The sequence below is a fragment of the Rosa rugosa genome, chromosome 7 (assembly GCF_958449725.1).
Source record: "Rosa rugosa chromosome 7, drRosRugo1.1, whole genome shotgun sequence".
In the NCBI taxonomy this organism is placed as follows: Eukaryota; Viridiplantae; Streptophyta; class Magnoliopsida; order Rosales; family Rosaceae; genus Rosa; species Rosa rugosa.
This window is the reverse complement of record NC_084826.1, coordinates 30,022,603-30,045,456: the sequence shown is the minus strand read 5'-3', so window position 1 is coordinate 30,045,456 and position 22,854 is coordinate 30,022,603. Positions and strand designations below refer to the sequence as shown.

The window sequence follows — 22,854 nt, the reverse complement described above, 5'->3', positions numbered from 1 at the left end:
CAATCATCGATCATATCCAATTTTTTCAACCATCTCATCTCCTTGTGAGTTGTACTGTATTTCAGCTGGATTTGTCTCATAACACTGCTCAAACAGTAACTAATGAGATAAATAGACAAAAACCCTTAAACTTTTAATCTAGATTAGCAATCATCGATCATATCCAATTTTTTCAACCATCTCATCTCCTTGTGAGTTGCACTGTATTTCAGCTGGATTTGTCTCATAACACTGCTCAAACAGTAACTAGTTGTAAATTGATACAGTATGACGACTTATAGATGTATATTCATAGAAAAGCTACATGAACAAAAGTCCGAATTTTCAAGAACTACACTCTCCATGCGAAGCCTGGGTTTAGAGAATCCTGTATGAAGAGTTAAGCAAGGTCAACTTTTACATCCGAGCCATTTAAGTCAATATGTTTTGCCAGTTTGCCGATGTGCTATTGTACCACTTCATCACAGTTCTCTACTAGGATTTTCCGGTGGTTCTACTCTGACAACATGAAACCTTAAAATTGTTGTACATTGGAAAATATTCATCAACAGCTCTCCACTGGTAATCTACTTCTACTTGACACTATCAATTTCCCCACAGCTGAAAAGGGAACCATTCAATCAATCAAAAGCTGAGATGAATTTTTGAATCTTTGCCTGTGATCGCTCTTTTTCTTCCGCTCCTTCCATATCACCAATGTTGTCGTGATACTCCTGTAGTTCAAAAAGCAAGAGCATTGGATTAGGGAGAAGTACTAAAACATCCAAACACTTCAAAATCGTGCACTGAAAACTGTAAGCTTCGATATGTCATTTAAAATTACTAGATATTCCACTTGTAAACAGAATTAAATATGTATATATCTAGCAGATTTAAAGCCCTTTTGAGAAATAGAATCTTGAACATTCAAACAATTATAACCACCTTAATCGCTGCAGAAGCTGCCAAAGACCTTATATATGTTCAAGATTCAATTCGCTGATGGTGTAAAGCGCCAGTTTTTGGCTGATGCGATATTTTGTTTGAATGTTCAAGATTCTACTGAGTAAACTACTGAATGTTCAAGATTCAATTTGACCTTAACCACCTTAACCGCATCAGTTTCAAACCAAAAACTGGGGCTGATGCGGTATTTTGTTATGGCATTTTAAAACCTACTGAGTAAACAACTTATAGTGGCCATTACATAGATACCGACTCTCTATAGTAGCTACCAAAAACTGCTGCAGAGAATTTTTGGTTTGAAACAAGATCAAGTCGGAATTTCAGGGAATTGCATCATGCACTCAATTCAGAGTAGCTATTGGGAGGCATTTTATTCCTTGTGAAATGACTAATGGAGAATGACAACAGTTTAACAAAGCACTACACCACAGTTTACAACTGCAAATGTGGCTCGTGTAGTTTCAACGAAGTTTTCAAAAGAAAAAGGTCCCTTTAGTCATTTTTCTCAGCAAATGATAGGAAAGCCGTCTTTTCTTTTAAGACTTCATAAAAATGCATCAACTATTCAATCGACATCTATAAGAAACCGAACTTCTTAGTAAAATAAAAGCCTACTCTGCAAAGATTGGAGCCCAGACAGGTAGACAGGCACATGTGAAGGATAACGACTGTGTGCTTGGTATGATACAGATCCCACATGCAACAAATTGCAAAGCCTACATGTGCCTAAAGCCATGTTGGAATTAATAGGTCGGAATGCTGTACCCTACTACACAATAATGAATGAAGATAGATAAGAAAATTTGTGAAAGGTCTTACTGTGTTTAAGGGGATGTAGAACAATCTAGGGGTTACTGTGTTAAAGGTCCTAGGGAGTGAGGCTTGTGGTTAGAAAACCAGAATTGAAGACGAGGAAAATCTGGAATCACACCAGATAAGTTCTTGGAATCACACCAAGAATTCTCACAAATCACTCGAGACAAACTGCTCCACACAAAACTTAAACAATACGTAATTTTAAGCAATACATGACTACTTATTCATATTAGAGGAAGGCATGCTGGTGGTTCTCATATAGAGTTACAGAAGACACTGGAAACAAACGAGACATGAAATAACCCTCATTAACGACTTGTAGAAATTAATGACCGACAGTTAATTCCTCAAGAAAATTAACCATAATACCCAAGAAAACTCTAGAAGATGGAACAAACCCAAGAGAACTCTTCAAACTCCATCAGTTAGTCAATCATTTCATTCTACATCCTTATGTGTGAAGCACAACTGAATGTTTCAGTGGTAGCGTACACTTATGGAATTCTACGTTCAAATATCCTTCACTGTAAGCCACAACTGAAAGTTTCAGCTTACTAAAGAACCTAAAGCCAACAATACTTTGAATTCCAGGCATGCAAAAAACCAATTTATAAATACAAATTTTAAACTGTCAATTGTTGTACCCAAGAACTAGATTGGATTAAGATCCAATCTTTACAAAAAGACCACTGCCTATTACTAATGTTTTTTCTCAAGACAATTTACTTAAGATCATTCCAAGTTCCCCTGGTATGCTAAAATACAAGAACATAGGTCCAAGCCTATTAAATGCTGCTACTTGATATCGCACCCAAGAATTTGAAAATCAAATATTAACTATTACCATTTGATATTAAAAATTGAAGATGAGAACAAATGGAACCAATGTTTTAGGAACAGAAGAAAAAAAACAAAACAAAAACAAAAAAACAAAACAAAAACGAAACAAACAAATGCCATTGATTAGAATATATTTCTGCTCTAAATTTGAAATTATAGAGAACAGCAAACATATGCACCTGAAGTATATCCTTAACATCCTTCTTAGTAAGCTTTTGCTGCTTGAGAAGTAGTTCGATTCTTCCTCTCATTTGAGGATGCCTGCAAAACAAAATGACAGGCTCAATATATATAAATATATGTATGTATGTATACATCACACACACATCTAAGAGAACCTCAAGCCAAAGCCTTAGAATACACCCCTTATGAAATTGCAACTTACTCAGAGCACCAAAGATGACCCAGAATAACAGCAATCAACTGCAGCATCATAAATACATAGATTTAGATCAAAAAAGAAAATAAAAAAAATCAAGGGAAAGATATAATACTAAAATTTATGCATGAGGTCACATATGTGATAAATCTGATACTCGTTTTACAAAAGATATAATACCTAACAAAACTCATACAGCGCTTTCAAACAATTCTTAAGACATTTCCTTCAGATGAAATGCCTTGAATTTCTATAAAGAAGTTATAAATGAAATGAACACCTGCTTTAAGCCTATTTTGGCTATTACGTGAAGATTTGACGCTAGTGTCTATACCCTCTCCCCACCCATCCCACGGAACTGAGCTAAGGCTCATGGACTTGAGTTTCTGCAAATTCTAAACAGTTTCAAGATCATAGGTTCAAGATAAAATTTGAAAACACTAACTTTATTGAGAAGATAATAGTCATAAATATGGCTTTCCCTCCTATATTAAATCAATTTTGCGACTTTATGCATAAAAGAGCTCATATAAGTGAAAAAGATGACAATTATTTGACAAAAGATACAACACAGAACATAACTAATAGTCAGCGCTAACAATCTTTAAACTGTACAGCTTTGAGAAATTTCGTTGAGATGAAATCCCTTAAACCTCTCTCATGAAGTTTTCAAGGTAATTGATATCTCCTACTGCTATCATTTAAGATGATAGTATTAAGTTTCATCATAACTTGTATATATGGATCTTTAAACCTAGGATGTCTACCCCCTCCACAGCCGTCTCAGGGCACTTGAACTAAGGCTCATGGGTTTATGTTCCTCTTTACTCAAAACATAATTTCAAGATTGTAGGTTCAAGTTAAAAATTGAAATCACTAAATCTATTGAGCCAATAATAGTCATAAATTTTTTGAAATTACTAAATCTATGTTTCGCTAGTGTCCATAGAAAAATCCCAAAGGTCAACGGCACAGCAAAAACAAACCTGAAGGGTATAAAGTCCAGCTTCAAGCTTCCGAATGTATATTTCCTCTTCATCCATCTGAAAAGTGTAACAGAATACTTGCAAGTGAAAATAAAATAATGTGAAGGATCCATAAGAGTATTGAAGACTAAAGAATAAAGTAACCTCTAAATCATCAAGATCAAGCTGGTCAATTCGGTCAGTTTCAGCTTTAACTCTATTCGAATATCTGAAGCATAATAAGCATATAAATTTAGAAAAACATCTATTGAGATGAAAAGCATAAGCATACTAGTGCTTTGCAAACCTTTTCTCTTTATAAGCTTTGCAATAAATAAAGAAAAGAATAAGAAAGACCAACCTCATATAAAGTTCCATAAGCCGGTCTATCTTTTCACACTCATTTTCCACAAACTTGCTCAACAATCTCTCCCTTCTAGAACCCCTCATAATACCACCTGAGATAAGATTTTGAGCAAGAGCAGTTGAGATTATAATTATAGTCGTTAATGAGTAGAAACCAGCTAAATAATCTAGTTAAGTTGTGCTTATTGGTGAAAGTAACACGGATAAACATACTTCAGTAACCTAATGCAATGGAATGGTAGATAATCATCGGCCTTCTACTGCACTCAACCATGTTCAACTGAGCCTACTCAGAATTGTAAGCCTAAAATTCCCAAGCCAATGGATCCAAAAAGAGAATGAATAACTAGAATGAAATCATTAACCAATGACTTTATAGGCTTTAGTACAGATACACTTTAACAATTCTGTTGTGTCCTCTCCTTCTAATAACAATGGTACCATTGTACTGGCATATAATCTGATCGGGCACTAACTGGGCTACCAGGATATGAATATGACAAACACACCTCTGGAGCATTTCGTTGGCCCATAACTTACAAGATATATACTTCTCACTGTATTTTCTTTAGGTTTGTTTGCTACTGTTTTGTTTAGTAAAGACAGAGAACAAAAAAGAGAAAATGATTGAAAAAAAAAGTGATCAAATATGTGGAGGGAAGAATTTTTACATAGAATCAATATCTAAAAACAATTCTAAAGAGTTTTTCTTCATGTTTTACTTCAACTATGTTCATTTTTTTTTTTTTAAGCAGCTCTCACATCTATCGTCTACTTCTCTGCTTTCATCTACAAAAAATAAAACTGAAAACAAAACATTATCAAACGGGTACTTAGCTATTGAATTATCATTGCACTTGACCGATGGAGTTGATATGTGCAAGATGCTTCGAGTTCAACTTACCCCTCATCAGCAACAACTTCCTATTTAGCTAATGTTGAAAACTAACCTTATTTTAATAGTTCAGTCTTTAGATGTATAGATAAAGAATACAGATTTTGCGTTTACCCTACTTTGCCTCTTCTCCTACATCAGGTCCCTCCCCTTCACTCTTTCTTTCTATCTATTCTCTTTAAGTTTCATTTCCTTTCCTGCAACAATTTGGTCAAATGCATTTTTGTTCTGCATTACCCTGTACTTTCAGTCTTTCCAAAACATATGCACGAAAACAAAATCACTGTAACCAATTTCTCTCCCTAAATTTGTTTCCCCCTCTCCTTGTTCCCAAACATGACGCACACCTGGACTCTAAGTATTGCTTTGTAATAGTGCCAATTTGTATACTTCTAACTACTACGTAATGGAGTGCATTAAATAAGAATAGACCTCTTAGATCTAAACTTGTTCCTAGTTATTCCAAAAGGACGAAAAGATCTATAGTTCTTGTTCCCCTGACCTACTATCTAGCTGTTTCATTTAGACTGAAACCCCCTACCAAAGCATGATGTCCTGGGTTCAAAGCATCACACCCTTCTAAATATCAATGTTACAAATTTTTTGACTGAGAACCTATTATGTTGGTGTTCAACCAAAATGCATCCCCGAAGTTCTTATGCATGTGCCATATGGTTAGTTATGATAGTAAGAAAACTTACTCGTGTTCTTTCACTAATGATACCAAGTGTCCCAAAGACAACAAAGGTAAGGAATGAGGCAGAAAGAATCACTCATGCTACAATTATCATATAGTAGCAACTAAGATATAAAAAATACAAAGGTGAAAACAACAAAGGGCAAAGGCCCGTAAACGTGCAGAGCATTCACATAATCAATATAACTGCACTTGCCTGCTTACCAAATAACGATGCAATTAGTGACACAATGCGCTCCTCCAACTCCTCATGATACCTTTCTTTCTTTTCATTCTTATTAATGGGAACCTACATAAAACAACAGAAGTGCCAAGTTAATCACCTATCCACCTAGTTTTACATCATGAAGTGCAGTGGCCACCGAGTTCCATTATCAATACTACAGCTCTAGCATCTTAGTACCAATACAACAGCTATTGAGTTTTAATACCAATACTAAAGCTCTTCCCCAACTGTCTAACTGTGTAATAGAAAACACATGCAATATCACCACAAAAATGCAACCATTAACTCCCAATGCTTACAGAAAGACAGAGTTCACATATGTATTGATAATGCTTGGACCCAGAGGATGATTGCATTACTTTGTAAATTAATAAAAGGGAAGGCAGCAGCACTTGCCTTACCCATAAAAGCCGCAAAGGCCGTCTTCAACCCCAAAACATCAACAAAACGTTCACAAGCCGGCGGGTACTTGGTCATTGCAAAATCAAGAGCCCTTATGGCGGAACCGTAAGCAGACTTCTTCTGCTTCATTATAATAATCATCAACTCCACCCCTTCAGCCTTGAGAAACTTGTCCCTGTTCTCCAATGGCATCAACAAACCACACAAACAATTGAACAGATTCTCCAGCATCTCCGCCTCGTCGGGGCTCTTGGGGTCCTTCGACTTGTACATAGCCACCGCCTGAAGCAGCACATCCACGCCGTTCATCTGCCCTAACCTCTTCTGATTGGCCTCACTATTCTGCAACAGTATAGCCAGTATTTCCGAGGCGTACTGTTTGTTTCCATCAAACTCCTTCACCTTGATCTTACTCATCAACCACTTGAGCAATTTGGTCTTTTCGCACACCAACTCCGCCACCGCCGGCTTAACCTCAATCAGATTCTCGATCGTCGCGAGAGTGCCGTGGACGGCGGCCATCTCGTCGGGGTCGGAGTCGGACAACCGGAGCAGATTCTGAACCAAGAGCTCGAGCACATTGTTGTCGACGAGCGCATCCACCAGGACCCGAGCGGGCTCGTCGTTCTCGTCGACGGTGTCCTCGTCGGTCAAGTCCTGCAGCAACTGAACGACGTCGATCGCAATGTCGGTGTTGTCGTGGCTGAGGAGGTTGAGGATGGAGGGAACAGTGTTGAGGGCGACGAGTTCGGGGTAGAGCTCGGGAGCGCTGGCGAGGCCTTTGAGCTTCTGAAGCTCTTCGTGGAGTTCGATTTCGGAGTCGGCGAAGCGCTCCGGTTGGTCCGGGTACTTGAGACGGGCGGCGATGTTGTCCTTGAGGCGGCGCTCGAAGGCCAGCACCAGCTTCTTTAGGGTTCGAGGGTCCAGCGCTTCAACTGCGCTTTCCTTCGCTAACGCCTCCAACACGGCAAGGTCGATGCCGTTAGTGTTGCCGTTGATGGCCAAGACGGCCTCGTCACGTTTCCGTTTCGCATCGCGATTCCGGCCCGGAAAGTCTTCCATTGTCTAGAGATTTCTCCAAACCCTACTGCCAGGTGCCGCTGTGCTCTCAACTCTCAACTATTTAAATTCTGCAGATTTTCAATCTTCTCCAAACCCTTTTTTCTTCTGAATAATAACCCCCTCCTTTGTTTTTTTCCCTCTTTTGTTTTTAATCATTATAAAATCATCTCGGTCACTTGTTAACCCGGCTAGGGACTCCTTGGCTTACACATGTCTTTGTGGCTTGGTAGGGATGTGCGAATGCCAAATCATATGGTCAAGACTCAAAAGATCAAGCGAGATTTTGTTTTAGATAATTAACTTTGTGTTTTAGTTCGGGTTGTTCTAGAGGTTTCTGTTTGTAATCTCTTTTTTCCTCTTAAAAAAAAAAAACAATTGTTAATTGAGGAAATGAATGATCTTGGGGAGAAAACAAAATCAAAGTACAGGGTATTGTCCGATGTCTTGGTTCAATATATGGACGAAGAAGCGCATGAACCCTAGAAAACTTGTTTACTAGATCCAGAAGCTTCTGTGATGCTTCGTTATTTTATTTTCTTAATACATATGGTTTGTGTGTGTGTGTTTGTGTGCGTAGTTTTAATGGATCTTCACTAAAATTTTCTTTAAGAAATTTTTTTTTTTTTTGAAAAAGGGCCAGTACGGCTGCCCTCAAGCCTTGACCATTAATGAAACCTCAGAATACATGGGGGGACATGATACCGAAACCCCAAATAACAAGAAGCATAGGGAGAACATCCTAGATTAAAACCGGGATTCTCCACAAAAATTATGTATTCTAACAAGCACCAATTAGCGAAGAGTGCATCATTAGCTACTCTATTCGCTTTACAAATGTGGTGACATACTGGAAAGATTTTGCTCACGCGGAGCCATAATTTACTATTACTATCAGTTTTCCCACTATGTTGCCACCGAAAAATAATTTCGGTGGCACTAAGTTTCATCCTGCCACTGGGAGGCTACGACCATTTGACAAAGCAAGGAACTCGCCGCCTAACCAGAGCAGACAAAGCACACAAGGTGCGCAGTCCGGGACAAAGCCCACGTCGCCCTACCACAATAGGGTAGGGACTTATTGCCGGCATAAAGCCACATTCAACTAAAAGTAAAAACCAAAATACATAAAAAATAGTAAAATAACCAGCAGCCCAATGTGGGCCCAAATTCTGAGTCCAGGTCCACAGTCTAACCGAAAGAGTGAGGAGGGAACAGCCCTTTGGCCCAGCCCATATTGCTGCAGTCACCACCGCAAACCACCCACACCGTTGTCGGACAACCATCTCCGGCACACCAGCACCAGCACCGCCCACCCAATCAGATATGCAGCGTCCCCCTCCAACCATAGCCACTGGCGAATCAGAAACCAGAACCATAGCCACAACATTACAATCTCCATACCAGATCAAGTCGGAAACCAGATCCGATGCCAGCTGCCTAAGCAAAACTGACGCGAGTGCAAAGCGGTCGCGCTGCCCTGCCGCCGTCATGCCTACACCCCATCGAGAAAACCAGGTCTGATCCCAGACTCCACCCCCCACCTCGAACCGATCTGATGCAACCACCAAAGCACGCCCACCTCGAACCGATCTGATACAGCTACGCCATGCCGCCCCAGAAATCCACAACATCCAGTTTAGATCCATGAACCTATCAATCAGATCTCGAACACCACACCAGGCTAAGAGAGCAGCGAATCGACAACAGCCCGTCCGACGACGACATCCAAGGGACGCGCCGCCGGACGGAAGAAGGGGGGAATGAAGATTTTCAGGCGCGTGTAGGCGCGTGTATACACAAAATATGTTAAGCTTTTTCACTATTTAGAATTTTCCTTTAAGAATTTTATATACCCAGTGTTTTTCACTAAGTACTTGAAGTTTTATCTTGGTTATTTCCTGGTCACAACTCTAGCTTGGCGTGAAACCCTTAAGACACTTGTTTTGGTCCACTGTTTGTTTATTCATGTCATCTCTTCTATTATAAGAGGGACTGGGTTGATCTAACTCATATATCTTTCAAAGATCAAGAAAAAACAATATATCTTGATCCATAAGACACTTGTTTTGGTCCACTGTTTGTTTATTCATGTCATCTCTTCTATTATAAGAGGGACTGGGTTGATCTAATGTCACGCCCCGAATTTCAAACACAATAATAATACAATTACATCAAATACAGAGCACCGGGCGTGATGGTTCGAACACCAACACTAATTAGCTGATAAATTTTTCCTTTAAACAAGGCACCCAACGATGTCCCTAACCCACAATGTAAATACAGACTCGTTCTTTAGAGTCACATATTACATTAAGCAAAGTTTACAAATTAAACTGAAACATCAATTCAATAAGTAACTGCACACACAACGCTCATTACACAGCGGAAGACTAATAAGTGCATAGCACAATTAGGTAATAAACATACCACTGCAACAGCAAGGAAAATCTACGGCTTCAACCACGTTCACCCTAACTTGCAGGATAAACCCCTACACCATGGAATAGTGCACCGGGTTGCAAACACAAACCCGGTAAGCTTTTGCAAGCTTGTATGAGTAAACTCAAAACCAACAACAACAACAACATGCTTAAGTCCTCTCAACCTAACAGTCAATAAGCATATTTCACAGCACCAACTATCATTTCCACTTATTTCAATAGCATGCATCAACAAGGCTACTCAAAAAGGAATCTATATGCTCATGTCTCAATTCAACATTCAAATCCATGATCATAGTCCAAAACAAAACCTTTCAAGTAATGTTTGAAATCATATTTGACGCTCAAATGTGGATTTCCAAATCACGATATCCAAAGTCACGGTAATGCAACTCAAGGAAGCAACTCACCCAAATGATAAGGAAAACAACTCACACTTTGATTCCTTAACACACGAAATAAAGGAGAACAACTCACGCTTTGATTTCCTTTCAAATCGAAGTAAAAGAAAACAACTCACGCCTTGATTTCTGTCAACACAAAATAAAGAAAGCAAGTCGCACCTTAATTTCTTATAAATCGTATATAAGGAATGCAACTCACTCCTTGATTCCTTAAAACACAAACTAAAGAAAGCAACTCACACCTTGATTTCTTTCAAATCACATAATAAAGAAAGCAACTCACACCTTAATTTCTTTCAAATCACGAAATAAAGAAAACAACTCACACCTTGATTTCTTTCAAATCATATAATAAAGAAAGCAACTCACACCTTGATTTCTTTCAAATCACGAAATAAAGAAAGCAACTCACACATTGATTTCTTATAAATTGTATATAAGGAAAGCAACTCACTCCTTGATTCCTTAAAACGCAAACTCATGAGTTAGATATAACCTCGCTCCGTTACCCCATGAATTACACTGGCAGACAGACTAGAGCTCTAACTGAATCGTAATCACTCGTCCGGTCAAAGACATGATTACTCGATATACTGCCAAAAGTCAACTTGTGACTTTAAATCCTCAGGCCTCTCGGTCCTTCGGAGTAAAACATTTAAAGAAGTTGCACAGGACTCAAAATGTTACACCATTCTCAATTGTGGTGACCCGAGAGGGGGGTCCCACAGCGCCGCGACCCCGAGCCAATGAGAAATCGACATGTCACGCAGGACATCCCGATGACTCATCAACCCGAAACCGCAAGGCCTTTTGGGTTTAGTTGGTTGGTTCACAAAACATTTTCTTGGACAAATCATTCTAGCAACCAAACAACACATTTTCAAAAGCGGAATTGAAATGGGCTAAAAGTTTTGGGCTTGCAATCGGAGCCCAATTTGGAAAATAAAACAAATTACTAAGCAACTACAAGTATGGGAGACGCGCCCCAGGGTTACGGGTCTCCCGAAATTTTGGTAAACAAGTAGGAAATAAATAAAAGTAAATAAACAAGCTACTTCAAAATCCGATAAATGACCGAAACCTTCTTTAGACAAAGTTAAAAGAGAAATACGTCAAGCCGGGTCATGTGCCTCCCTTGTACGCTTCCCGACCACGTGCTCGAAACCTGCACACTATTGTAGGGGTGAGCTTTCGTCCTCGCATGCCCAATAGGGGCTGACCCAACCATGCTAGGTTTGAAAAATAATATACTCGAAAATATTACTACATAATATTGTGCACGTTTATCGAAAAATACTTTAAGAAAAGTGGCAACCACAAACATTTGTTTCTTTTATAAAGCATATGAAGTATGCTTCACACAATTTGGAGCTCCGAGATACTTACCTGCCGGCTAAAGTAAAATAAATCAGTGACCGACCTGGTTCGTCCTGAGTATGAGAACCAGCCAACTACCCTGTAGTCTTTGTGACTACAAGTAGCGAAAGTGTCCATTTCCTGGCTCTGAGTCTCCTATGACTGGTTCACTGTCTGTACTTACCTTTCCCCGACAAACATAGGAGCACAGCCCCCTCCGGAGGTTCACGGTTATCGACACCGTGGGATCCCTAGGAATCAACGCGTCTAGGTCCCATTCACTTTCAGGTCACAAGTACACACATACAAGGGTACAGTATCTCAACATGCAAGTCTAGCCTCGGTTTTCACAATTAGCAATTATCAGTTCTGAAAACACATGTATCACGAGGCATCGACTGATGAACAACCAAAAACGTTCTTGCAGGCAACATACTATCTTAGTATAGCATTCCACATATACTGAAAAGCCTCTAACAAGGAAGGGACAGCTCACCCTACCTGGAATTGGAGTGCTTGCCCACATTCGGGTTCGTTCCCGACTTTCGATCCTTTATCCAAATACAAGTGCACACGCTCGGGTCCTTTATAATAAAATTAAACCAATAAGTAACTTGACTTCATTATAACTCAACTAACCGAGCAACCAAAACATTTACTTAATTTCCTTATAGTCCATCGGATTATCCTTTAATCGAACAATGATCTAGAACTTGTGTTGGTAGAATTTTCCTTTAGTTGATAAATTCTATTATCCATTCCCAAACAATCCAAATCCAAATGATATAGCATTTGAATCATTTAGGATATGGTGATTACACTTCTTTCCATGTTAAAATTTCGGTCAACCGGTTTGACCTCATTTTATTTAGCCTTTAAACCTTAAGCAATTAAATAGCAACTACCATTCCCAAACAATCCGAATGATATAGCATCTGAATCATTTGGGATATGGTGACCATACTTGACACATTCACCTTCATTTGTTTAACATTTCTATTTTAAGGAAACAAATGATACTTACCATTCCCAAATAACTTCGCCACTTTAAGTCATTCCGGGATATGATAAGATTAGGATAATTTAGATTGTACCTTATCAAATTTGGCTTACTTAACAAATCAATTTAACTCAATCCATTTGCACTTTCTTTAACAAAACCAAATGATTAATAGCCACAATTCCATTTATAAAATGTCACCATAATCAAACCAAACCACCACTGGGTTAGCCATTGCATCATATCACCACCACTACTCTTTTCCATTCATTTAACCATTATCAATCCCCTTTTTCCCCATGCCAAAATTCCATAATAATTCAAGCAACACAAACTAAATTCGCTTCAACAATTTCCGAAACCATATCTTCACTAGTACAATAATGCAAGGAAAAATATATCCACACCGAGATACTTACCATTCTTCTTTTCCAATTCAGAAATTAATTCTTCGTAACTTCATTCCACCACCATTAATCCTTCGAACTCCTAGCAGGTGAATTATGATCAATAATCAACCCATAACCAAATTCAAAATCATCTTGAGTTTAAGCTTCTTACCAATCCTGGACATAACCCAAACTGAATCCAGCAGCTCCTTTCCTCCAAAAATCCCAATTTTCCCCAATTCCAACAACACCTCACACAATCCAAATTAGACAACAAAAGTTTAGGGATTTCACTTCATGTCGAACCAGATGCTCCAACGAAAGAGGAAGCACGAAATTACCTAATAGAGGCAGTCGGAAACTCCAGCAGCCCAGAGCGGCGGAGCTAGCTGCTCTCACGCACCAGCGGTGGCGCGTGAAGCGCGTGCGGCGGCTCTGGTCGGAGTCGGAGGTCAGGACTAGGGGCTTTGATGTTTGACGAGGTGCTGGTTCCGTTCTTGAAGGTGGTTTCGCTCGGTTTGGGCTGGAGGTCGGAATACGAAGACATGCAGATTCGATGCCATCGGTGGTGGCGTGTACGGCGATTCTCCGGCGTTGGTTGGGGTAGCTGCCTTTAGGGTTTTGATCTCCGTAGTCCACTGAGTTGAGCGGTGGTGGTGGCGTGGCGAGGCGGTAGCCGGAATCCGAAGGGAGGTGGCGACAGTGGCGTCGCGGTTCGGGAGGATTGCAGGTGGAGGCTGGAGTCGATGCATGTCGGTGCTGAGGCTCGGGCTTGGGTCGGATTTGGATGTAGGTTCGATTGGTGGTGGCGGTGACATGAGGTGGTGGCCGGAGATTGGGTTTCCGGCGTTTGCAGAGGGAAGGAGAAGAGAGTGAGAGGTCGGGGAGAGAGAGAGGATGCGGCTGCAAGGGAGAGAGGAAAAGAAATGAGGCTAGGGTTTTCCCAATTTTCTATTTATACCCATCTACGTCAAATGCCCATTGTATCCTTGCGACGAATTACGAAACCGTCATGGCTGGTTACTTCCGGGTGTTGGGGTTCGTTACTTTATTCGTTTTTCGTCAACAACTTCTTTAGTAATTTCTCGACTTCGTCTAGAGTCCAAAACTCAAATTACTAAAAACTCAATTTGTATCCTTCCATAATAATCCCGACAATCTTTTGCTTCAATGAACTTTAGTAACCTTCTAGACCCAAAACGAGGAACTCTGGCTCAAACTTAAATCATGAGGCCCAAATCGTAATCTCAATACCAAACAATCTCCGAAAACGATTCCTTCACTTAAATCACCTTGTGGAAAAATCTTATTGGTAAAAATTACCTTCTAAAAATTAAACAAAAATTTTCGGGGGCTCACATCAATGCTTTTCAAAACAATAGAAATCAACATTTCCACAATCATTTGTTTTCCGAAAAGCTACACTACAAAACAATAAATGAGCATAATCATGCATATTATTTTCATCAATCAACAAAAACCACCAATACATATATATTTCACGTAAATATATATATATACACACGTAGTCATTCACTCAGGAATGCCTACTATTACCAACTATAGTTTGTAGTTAAATAAATAACTCTCAAAACGATAAAGGTAACTTCGTTCGTAAATGAACATTATGAGATTACTCACCTCTGAATCCTACTGCGTCTTCACACACAAACCGAGATAAGCACTAATCGCCGCAATCCACTCAACACACTTTCCACGTACCTAATCACATCAAGGTCACATCTTAATACCACTTGTGGTACGAAAGCATCTAATTTCAAAGCAAGCGATTAAAGTTTGAATCCCCAAATCGAAGTACAACCCGAAAGTAACGCCAATCGAGGCGAAACCTCATCTGAGACCACCCAGAGTCTCCGGAATACATCTACGATCGATATGCCAAAACCACAAGTCGATCGGACGCTCGAATCCACACTGATCGAACAATCGAACGATCCGAAATCGTAAAAATTATAACATATTCATACGATCTCCAAAAATTGCGTATTATTTATCAAAATGCTCGTATCGACGAGTAGATGATATATAAAACCAGAAATTGTTCCTTACATGGCCGGAACGCCGCCACAGGCGGTGGTGCACCGCCACTGGCCAAACTCAAAATCACAAAAATCAAGCCATCCAGAAATGTTCATCATGAAGAGTTGAGCAACTTTCATACCTGGAGGTAAGCCTAGATCGTCCTAGATCAAGCTTGCAAGATCGATCAATCGCTGCCGTCTGATCAAGCTCCAGATTCGTTGTGCACCATTGATCTTCAACCCTTGCTCTTTCACTCCTCACGCAAAATCGTCCTTCAAGGCGGGTATGGGGATGATCAAAAGGAGGAGGAGATTCAAAAATCGAGAAGGATCGGCCGAGATGTCGCCGGAAAAGTGGATTTCCGACCGGGTCAATCAGCCGCCACTGTTCACGTATGCGATCTCCACTTTTCGGTGAACCACAGTGCAAACCAACACCACATGGCGACGCACGAGGCTGGTCTGAGTCGGTCTTGGCTTGTCCTATCGCCGGAGGTGGTTGGAGTTGTCGGAAAACTCGGGTTGGGTCAGGCGGGTACGGGTCAGGTCGGCTAGATTGTAGAGAGAGTTTGGGTTTCTGGAATTTTCCGGAAACTGACCAAAAAGGAAACTTTGGAATTATGAGATAATTTCCTGAAAAATCCAATATATACTAAAATGAAAACTTTTTCCGATGGCCATAACTTCTTCATACGAACTCCGATTTCTGCGTTCCACATATCCACGAACTCGTATCGACGTGCTCTACAACTTTCATGAATGAAGTTTTCAGAGAAACCCAACGTATAAAAAGTCAACCTTTGCACCCCCCTTAAAACCATACTTTTCGAATAAAAATTCGTCTGAAACACTTCCGCTCCATCCACGAACCACATACTCGTACCAACAACCACTAAATTAATTCCTGAAAATCCTCGGAAAATAATAACGAATTTCTGGGGTATTACATCTAACTCATATATCTTTGAAAGATCAAGAAAAAACAATATATGATTGGGTACAATCTATGTCCATCTTAATAACCAATTATAAAAGCTCATGGACAAAAGAAAGATTCTTAGATTTGTTTGGCTCACCCGAGGAGGTTATGCGAACAGTCTCTTTTGTTGTGTGCACGGCGTGCCAGCACCGTGGGGTGTAAGTTGTCTGGGACTGGCTGCCACGGACCTAACTTCTCTTCAAGTTTGTGGACGAAAAGAGCACTAACCTCGTCATAAGGTTCTTCTCTTACCTTACTGATAAGGACTTGTGGTGTGATCCAGGGCAAACCCTGTGAATTCAGAGGCCCAAGACGAATTTAATTCATAGGGCTCGAGAGTTAGGACATTTTAATATGTTTAACTATTTATTTTTAACTAAGTGATATAAAAAATGTAATTTAAATAAACTTATAGATTTCATAGCATAAGAACAAATGAGTTCAATCAATATTTTATAGAAGAAGAAGAAAAAAAAAACACAAAATTCCCGAACAAATATGTAATCTATGAGCAAATATATTCCAAAGTAACATTGAAATATGACTTGTGTTACACATTTTTATACGAAACGATGTTCATCAAACTTACATAATCAATAAATAAATTAAATTAAACAAAATATTTTTTATTCTAACAACTTGATAAGAAAATAAATTAATTAAGTTGAAAAGCTTAACAACATACACTACAATACATCAAAAATAAACTGAAGTGAGATTTAATTAGAAAAGATGTCCAAAAGGCCCACCAAAGGGATAAGCCCATACAAGATCAATTAATAGAAACAGATTTGAAAAAAGGCCCATCTATTTATTCTTTTTTATTTTCCTTACATTTTTTTTGTGGGCTATATATAGGGCCCTATATATAACATAACTTTTTTTTTCAAGACCCATAGAATTGGGGGGCGTAGGCCTGGGCCTTGTTCGCCTAGTCCCAGGGTCGGGTTTGGTGTGATCTCTTGCAACACATAATCGATACTTAATATTGTAGATTGAGCAAAGCAATCACTGGGAAGGTGAAGAAAGCACGGTTGTTGCTAAAGCGTCACTTTAGCTTCTTGGTGTCAAGGCGTCACTTTGACTATCTCTAGTTTGAACGTAAGTTGAAGGTTTGCTCCGAGGAGGCTTGATAGCCTATGTGATTAGTTGAGTTGTGTGTGTTGTATTTGTCTTTAGTCTCTATATATATAGGCTACTTACTGCAGATTCACCTTCTTAATAGGACTTAAATATGCCAAGATATATATCTCCTACTTAAAAAGATAAAAATAGGCTATATTTTAGGCCACAGTTATTGGCCTTGATTCAATCAAAACACTTATTAGTCTTGATAACATATCATCGACAATAATTAATAGTTATTTGTTTCTGTGATGTAGTTATTTTCTATGCAACGTAATTGCCTCTTGGATGCACGTATTGCATATATATATATATATATATATACAGTCCAGCTACACTAAGGATGTCCTTAGTTTTTCTTAGGTACGAATTTCCCGTTTTCACCAACTTTCCGATCAAATTTTCACATCTTAACCGTTCAGTTTTTAGGTCCTAATGTATAGATCACCTCTGCAAAATTTCAGCCAAATTGGTGATCATTAAGGCATCCAAAACTGCAAATTACAACAATGTAAACGAACGGTTCAGGTTCGACAGATTCGGTTAGTTCGTGTAAATTGTAGTTTTGGACGGCTTAACGATTACCAAATTGGCTGAAATTTTGCAGAGGTGATCCATACATTAGGACCTAAAAACTGAACGGTTAAGATGTGAAAATGTGATCGGAAAGTGGGTGAAAACAGTAAATCCGTTCCATAAGAAAAACTAAGGACATCCTTACCTGAGAAAAATCCTATATATATATATATCCCTTGTTAAATGCAATAAAGGATGATTGCATCATTCCCAACCTATTCCACGTCCATTATCTTAATTGCCATATATGAGTAACATGCAAGTAGCCCATGTCAATTATTCTTTCTTTAATCGATCTGAGCCAATAGGTGCAGCTTGTATATCAATATCCTCCCGTCTTGCACAATCTTGGTAGTTAAGCCTCTTTAATTATCAAATATTTGATAACTAATAATGAATCAATGAATATCAAGATTTGCCTCAAGATCGCTTAGTCTCCAAGTAGGCTTTATTTAGCCTCTAAATAATGTATTTCGGAACTTGTTTAAAATACATAGCTTGGGCCACGGATATTACCCATTTTTCTCTCGAGACACCCATTGTAAGGAAAAATGTTAATATGGACTCAAGCAAGATTATCTTGCAGCAACATTGCAAGAGACACTTTGCAATGGGTAAATTAAGCAATGGAAAAGCTCAGAAGAAGAAAAGCTGCAAAAATCAGCCTTGTTAATGAATTTTAAATTGATTCGGTATTAAAAGATTTTACACAAATAATAAAAGAACATTTGTGTGGAGCAACGGATGAAAAGAACATCTATGAAGATGTTGAAAATATTTTGTCAAAGATGAAACTTTGCAATATATGTCAATTTGAAGAATACGCTCAAATGTATAAAAAATATTATTTCAAAGTAAAATCAGAGTCAAGCCTGTACACTGGTTAATGCAATTTTTTCCATAAACTCCCAAACCCATGAGATGAATTAGCAATAAAATATTATCCTGGTTTCCTAAAGAAAATAAATAAACATGATAATTTGGGATTCCGACTAAACTTTGTTTTACGACATATCACCAAAAAAAATGTGGAATAAACTTTACAACATAGCTATTTGTTAAATATTTAAAAGATTTTTATGTCAGATATGTCTAGCTAGCTAGCCTTTCTTGCTAAGGTAACATTACTAATAAGAAATTGAGTTAGTCATATGTGTATATGCTTCTCTCACCGTTTAAACTCGAGGATGCTTAACACCTAATTACTAAATACTTTTCACCACAAACATGTACATCATTAAGTTTCATAAGATATGCAGCAAATCAGATATCATGACAAATAAACACAAATGTTATAAAACGAAGGGTTTATGGGAATGTTCCTAGCATATAGGCAAACACTCCTTTTCCTCGCTCATACAAGAATGTACTCAAAGATTTCTTAAATAGATAACATTTCAATCTAACAAAACAAATAAAGAAATTTAGGGAGTCATCGATCAATATATCTATATCATCATAAGTATAAATCAGGTTCTAATGGTTCTCAGTGCTCTCCCACATCAAGAAGTTCTATGATGCCATCAAGCTCATCGGATATCCCTTGCTGCTGCTCATTAATGGGTCCATTGTTAACTTACCCCTTGCTACCCCTACGACTAGTTCCTTGTGTACATCCTTTTGTTGCATATTAGGGTTAGATATGTCGACTTCAAACAGACCAGATAATCCTGCTAATTCCGCGTATTCTTATCTGACGTTCCTCATCATGTTTCAATGCTTCTGAAGATGAGAAAACTAAGATTACTAAGAAGGGTAATTTCGTAGAGTATTACATTCACCACATTTATCAGAGTAGCAATAATGTCAGCTGAACACACCTCGTAAAGTATAAAATTTGCCACCTCAACCACTGATCAGAACTTCGCCCTCGATCAATGATGATGAAAATACTGCATGAAATTAACATTTCTGGTTAGATTCCAAAACTTTATTTATTTATTTATTTATTTTAGGAATAAGGTCTAAGAATTAGGATTTTTCAATTTTTGATCCACCAAAAGACATTTAATGTTTAGAATTTATGGTTTTAATGAAAGATCAAAAGCAACTACGATTTCTTTAACTTACACTTACCAATTTGCAAACTATGAAAATATCATTAGGAACTATAACTTTGGAAATGGTTTAAGAGGTAGGGCAGTTAATTAATCAAATTATATACCGTATCATGCTGCTTTTGGTTTTTAACTCTTATATAGCGTTTAATCTTCCATCCAGCAAGCCTTTCCGAGATAGTAAATTGTCGACTGCTCGGAGTACTGGTACTTGTACCTTCTAAGGGCTGCAACTGTAGTTATACCCACAAGAACCATACTATTAGTGTTTATATGTATGTAAAATGAGAAATCAGAGATATTATTGTTTGATTTAAATATTGAACAAGTAATCAATAATACATGAAATTATTGTTTAAGCTATACCTTCTCAAGATCTAACTCATGCAGTGCTAGATCTTCGGGTAAATGAAAGGAGACCTCAATTTCTCTCATGAGCAGCGTCGCAGCTTTTGGTTGGTTATGGTTGAGTAGTTTTTCTAATTCCTGGATGGGAATGAAGAGAAAAATATTAACTGTGAGATTAATTAATTCGAGAATAAAACAACAATATAAATTGTGAGATTTAATTTTAACCATAGCTAATGAGTTGAATTGATCACCTTCTTACTGCTTATGGGGATGAGGTCGTCCTCATTTCAGTCATTTGGGCGTTTGATTGTGAGGGGTACAGCCGGAATTAGTTTTTCTTGCATCTGTTTCAGTTCTAATGTTGCAGCCTGCATATGATGAATGAATATTGACCAAAATCAATTGATCATAGCATGTTATTAATTATTTCTTCATCAAAGAAATACTAATTAATAATTATGTGAGCAACATATACAATTCCAAAAATACACAATTACTTACAGAAACTACTTTTTTAATTCCTTCAAGTAGTAGGACATGCAGGTTCTGACTACTTTCGGTGTTACTACTTTGAAGATAGGCAAGAGTGTCTGCATTTTGAGGTGCGGAGGATTCATTGTTGTAGGCAAAAGACATGTTCGACCGGAATAGGGATATGGAATTGATTTGCTAAGAGAAAAGCAGAGGATTATGCAATGCACAGAAGAGTGTTGAAGGTGAGAAACTACTGAGAATTAAAGAGTGATGGAGAAATATGTAGAGAAGATCTCTGAATTTGTAAGTAACATCTAGATTCATATATTAGGTAGAAACACGTCAAAGTTGTGTGCGTGTGTGCACCAACCAGCAGGTGAATCCAAATCTCTTAAATTTGTTGCCAAAGTATGAATTTTGGTATTAATGAATTAGAAGGAAAAGAGACTTGGTAGAATCTAACCCAAAAGCTTTAAATGGTAATATGTTTTTCTTTCCATTATGAAAATCTGTCATTATTACCAAATCTAGTCAAACCTTACTAGTATACCGACCTTGATGCATAATTTCAGAGGCTTCAAACAGGTTTTCACATGTTCTATGCTCTTTATTTGAAACTTTAGTAGTTCAGGATAAATAGCTTTTCTTTTGTATTAATGATGAGGCATGTAATATCCACAAACTAATTTTAATCTGAAAAAGAATCTAATAGTTACAAGAATTATTAAGTATCATCTTATCCTGTCGATATCTAAAGAATGAAAATACCTAGTGCTCTGCTAGGGTTGGGAGAGCGCTGCTCTTGGCCTCTCTGTACCTTCCTCCTTCGTCGATGGAGCAAATCTCCGACACCGTTCTCGGCGTCGTTACCCTTGCGCATGGCTTCTACCGTGCATGTTTACCAGTCGCAGCAAGCTTGCTTCCCGGCGACAACCTTCTGGTCCCAGACTCTATCTGATCGTGGCTGGTGGGGAGAAGCAGCGGTTGTGCCGCCTTGTTGGGTTGGAACAACACCGGATGTGAACCGTCTCCGACCGAGTCGAGCACGTCTGAAAGTGGGTTTATTGGTTAGATCTGGACCGGTGGTGGTGCGGCGTACAGCGGGTCGGTGCGTGATCATGATCACTGGTGATGGGAAGATGACAGATCGATGGCCGGAGTCAGAGACTGGATTCGACGTTTGCTCTGCCTTAGATCCGATCAGTGGGGGTTGGTTCTGGGGTAGAAGATCTTCGGTCTTCTGCGGACAACGCCACATGACTGATGGGGCTGTGGGCGACGTCTTGAGTCGGGCGAACAAGGCCGGGACGGGGGTCCTCCGGCGAGGACTGGCGGCTTAGCGACTGGGGTCGAGGATAAGGCAGGTTTGGGTGCCCAGGGGGATTTTGGGTGCCCAACTATGGACCTGGGCCCTTTCTTGTTTGGGCTACTCAAGGTGGGCCTGTGCTAGGGTTGGTTGGACCTCTGTTCAGTTGGATTGTTCAAGAAGGACTTTGGGCTGGGCCTTCCTTCTTGGGGCTTTGCAGCTGGTGAATGAGCCTGCAGCTGTTAGGATTCGCATTTGGGATCCGGGAGACTGTTGTTGGGCCCTAAATTTATCTGCATGTTGGAATTGCTTCTTTGATTACTTAGGTAGAAGATTGCTCTCTATTCAGCGCATTTTATTGCGTGGAGTAGGCAAGGTCGGTCATACTACCGGCGGTCATCTTGATAGAAGGTTACCCTCTATTCGACGTATATCTTTGCGTGGAAGTATGGTCGACCATACTATTGGTACCGTTTTACATCGCCCGGACTCTGTCTGGTGCCTCATCAAATGCTTAATTGCATCCCTTCGTATCCTTGCTAGGTTTTATTTCCGATGCTTTGTTGCATCTAGTATTTCATTTGCTATTTTATATTTTGATGTAGTTTCTACATCTATCAGTTGTAATTTTTATTTTGTTTATTATTAATAAAATTGAGTTGACAGTTTCTCAAAAAAAAAAAGTATCATCTTATCCTCACTAAAAATTAAAAGGAAAAAAAATTCAAATCATATATATAAGAAACAAGCCACGTTAAACT

General features: G+C 38.9%; 1 protein-coding gene across 2 annotated transcripts; it reads right to left on the bottom strand.

Moving 5' to 3' along the window:
- Positions 1–238: 238 nt before the first annotated feature.
- LOC133720724 (uncharacterized) lies at positions 239–7,758 on the bottom strand. 2 transcript variants are annotated; one of them, XM_062147171.1, is made up of 8 exons: positions 6,526–7,751; positions 6,108–6,192; positions 4,307–4,403; positions 4,111–4,174; positions 3,967–4,023; positions 2,987–3,024; positions 2,781–2,862; positions 239–713 (listed from the first exon to the last, which is right to left on the bottom strand). In XM_062147171.1, the coding sequence occupies exons 1-8, from the start codon at positions 7,591–7,593 to the stop codon at positions 621–623; spliced, it is 1,584 nt and encodes a 527-aa protein (XP_062003155.1). In that variant the 5' UTR covers positions 7,594–7,751; the 3' UTR covers positions 239–620. The 2 variants fall into 2 exon arrangements, 1 of the variants encoding a protein (XP_062003155.1); XR_009851967.1 differs by lacking the exon at positions 4,111–4,174 and having other exon boundaries at positions 696–713; positions 6,526–7,758.
- Between the last annotated feature and the right edge of the window lie 15,096 nt (positions 7,759–22,854).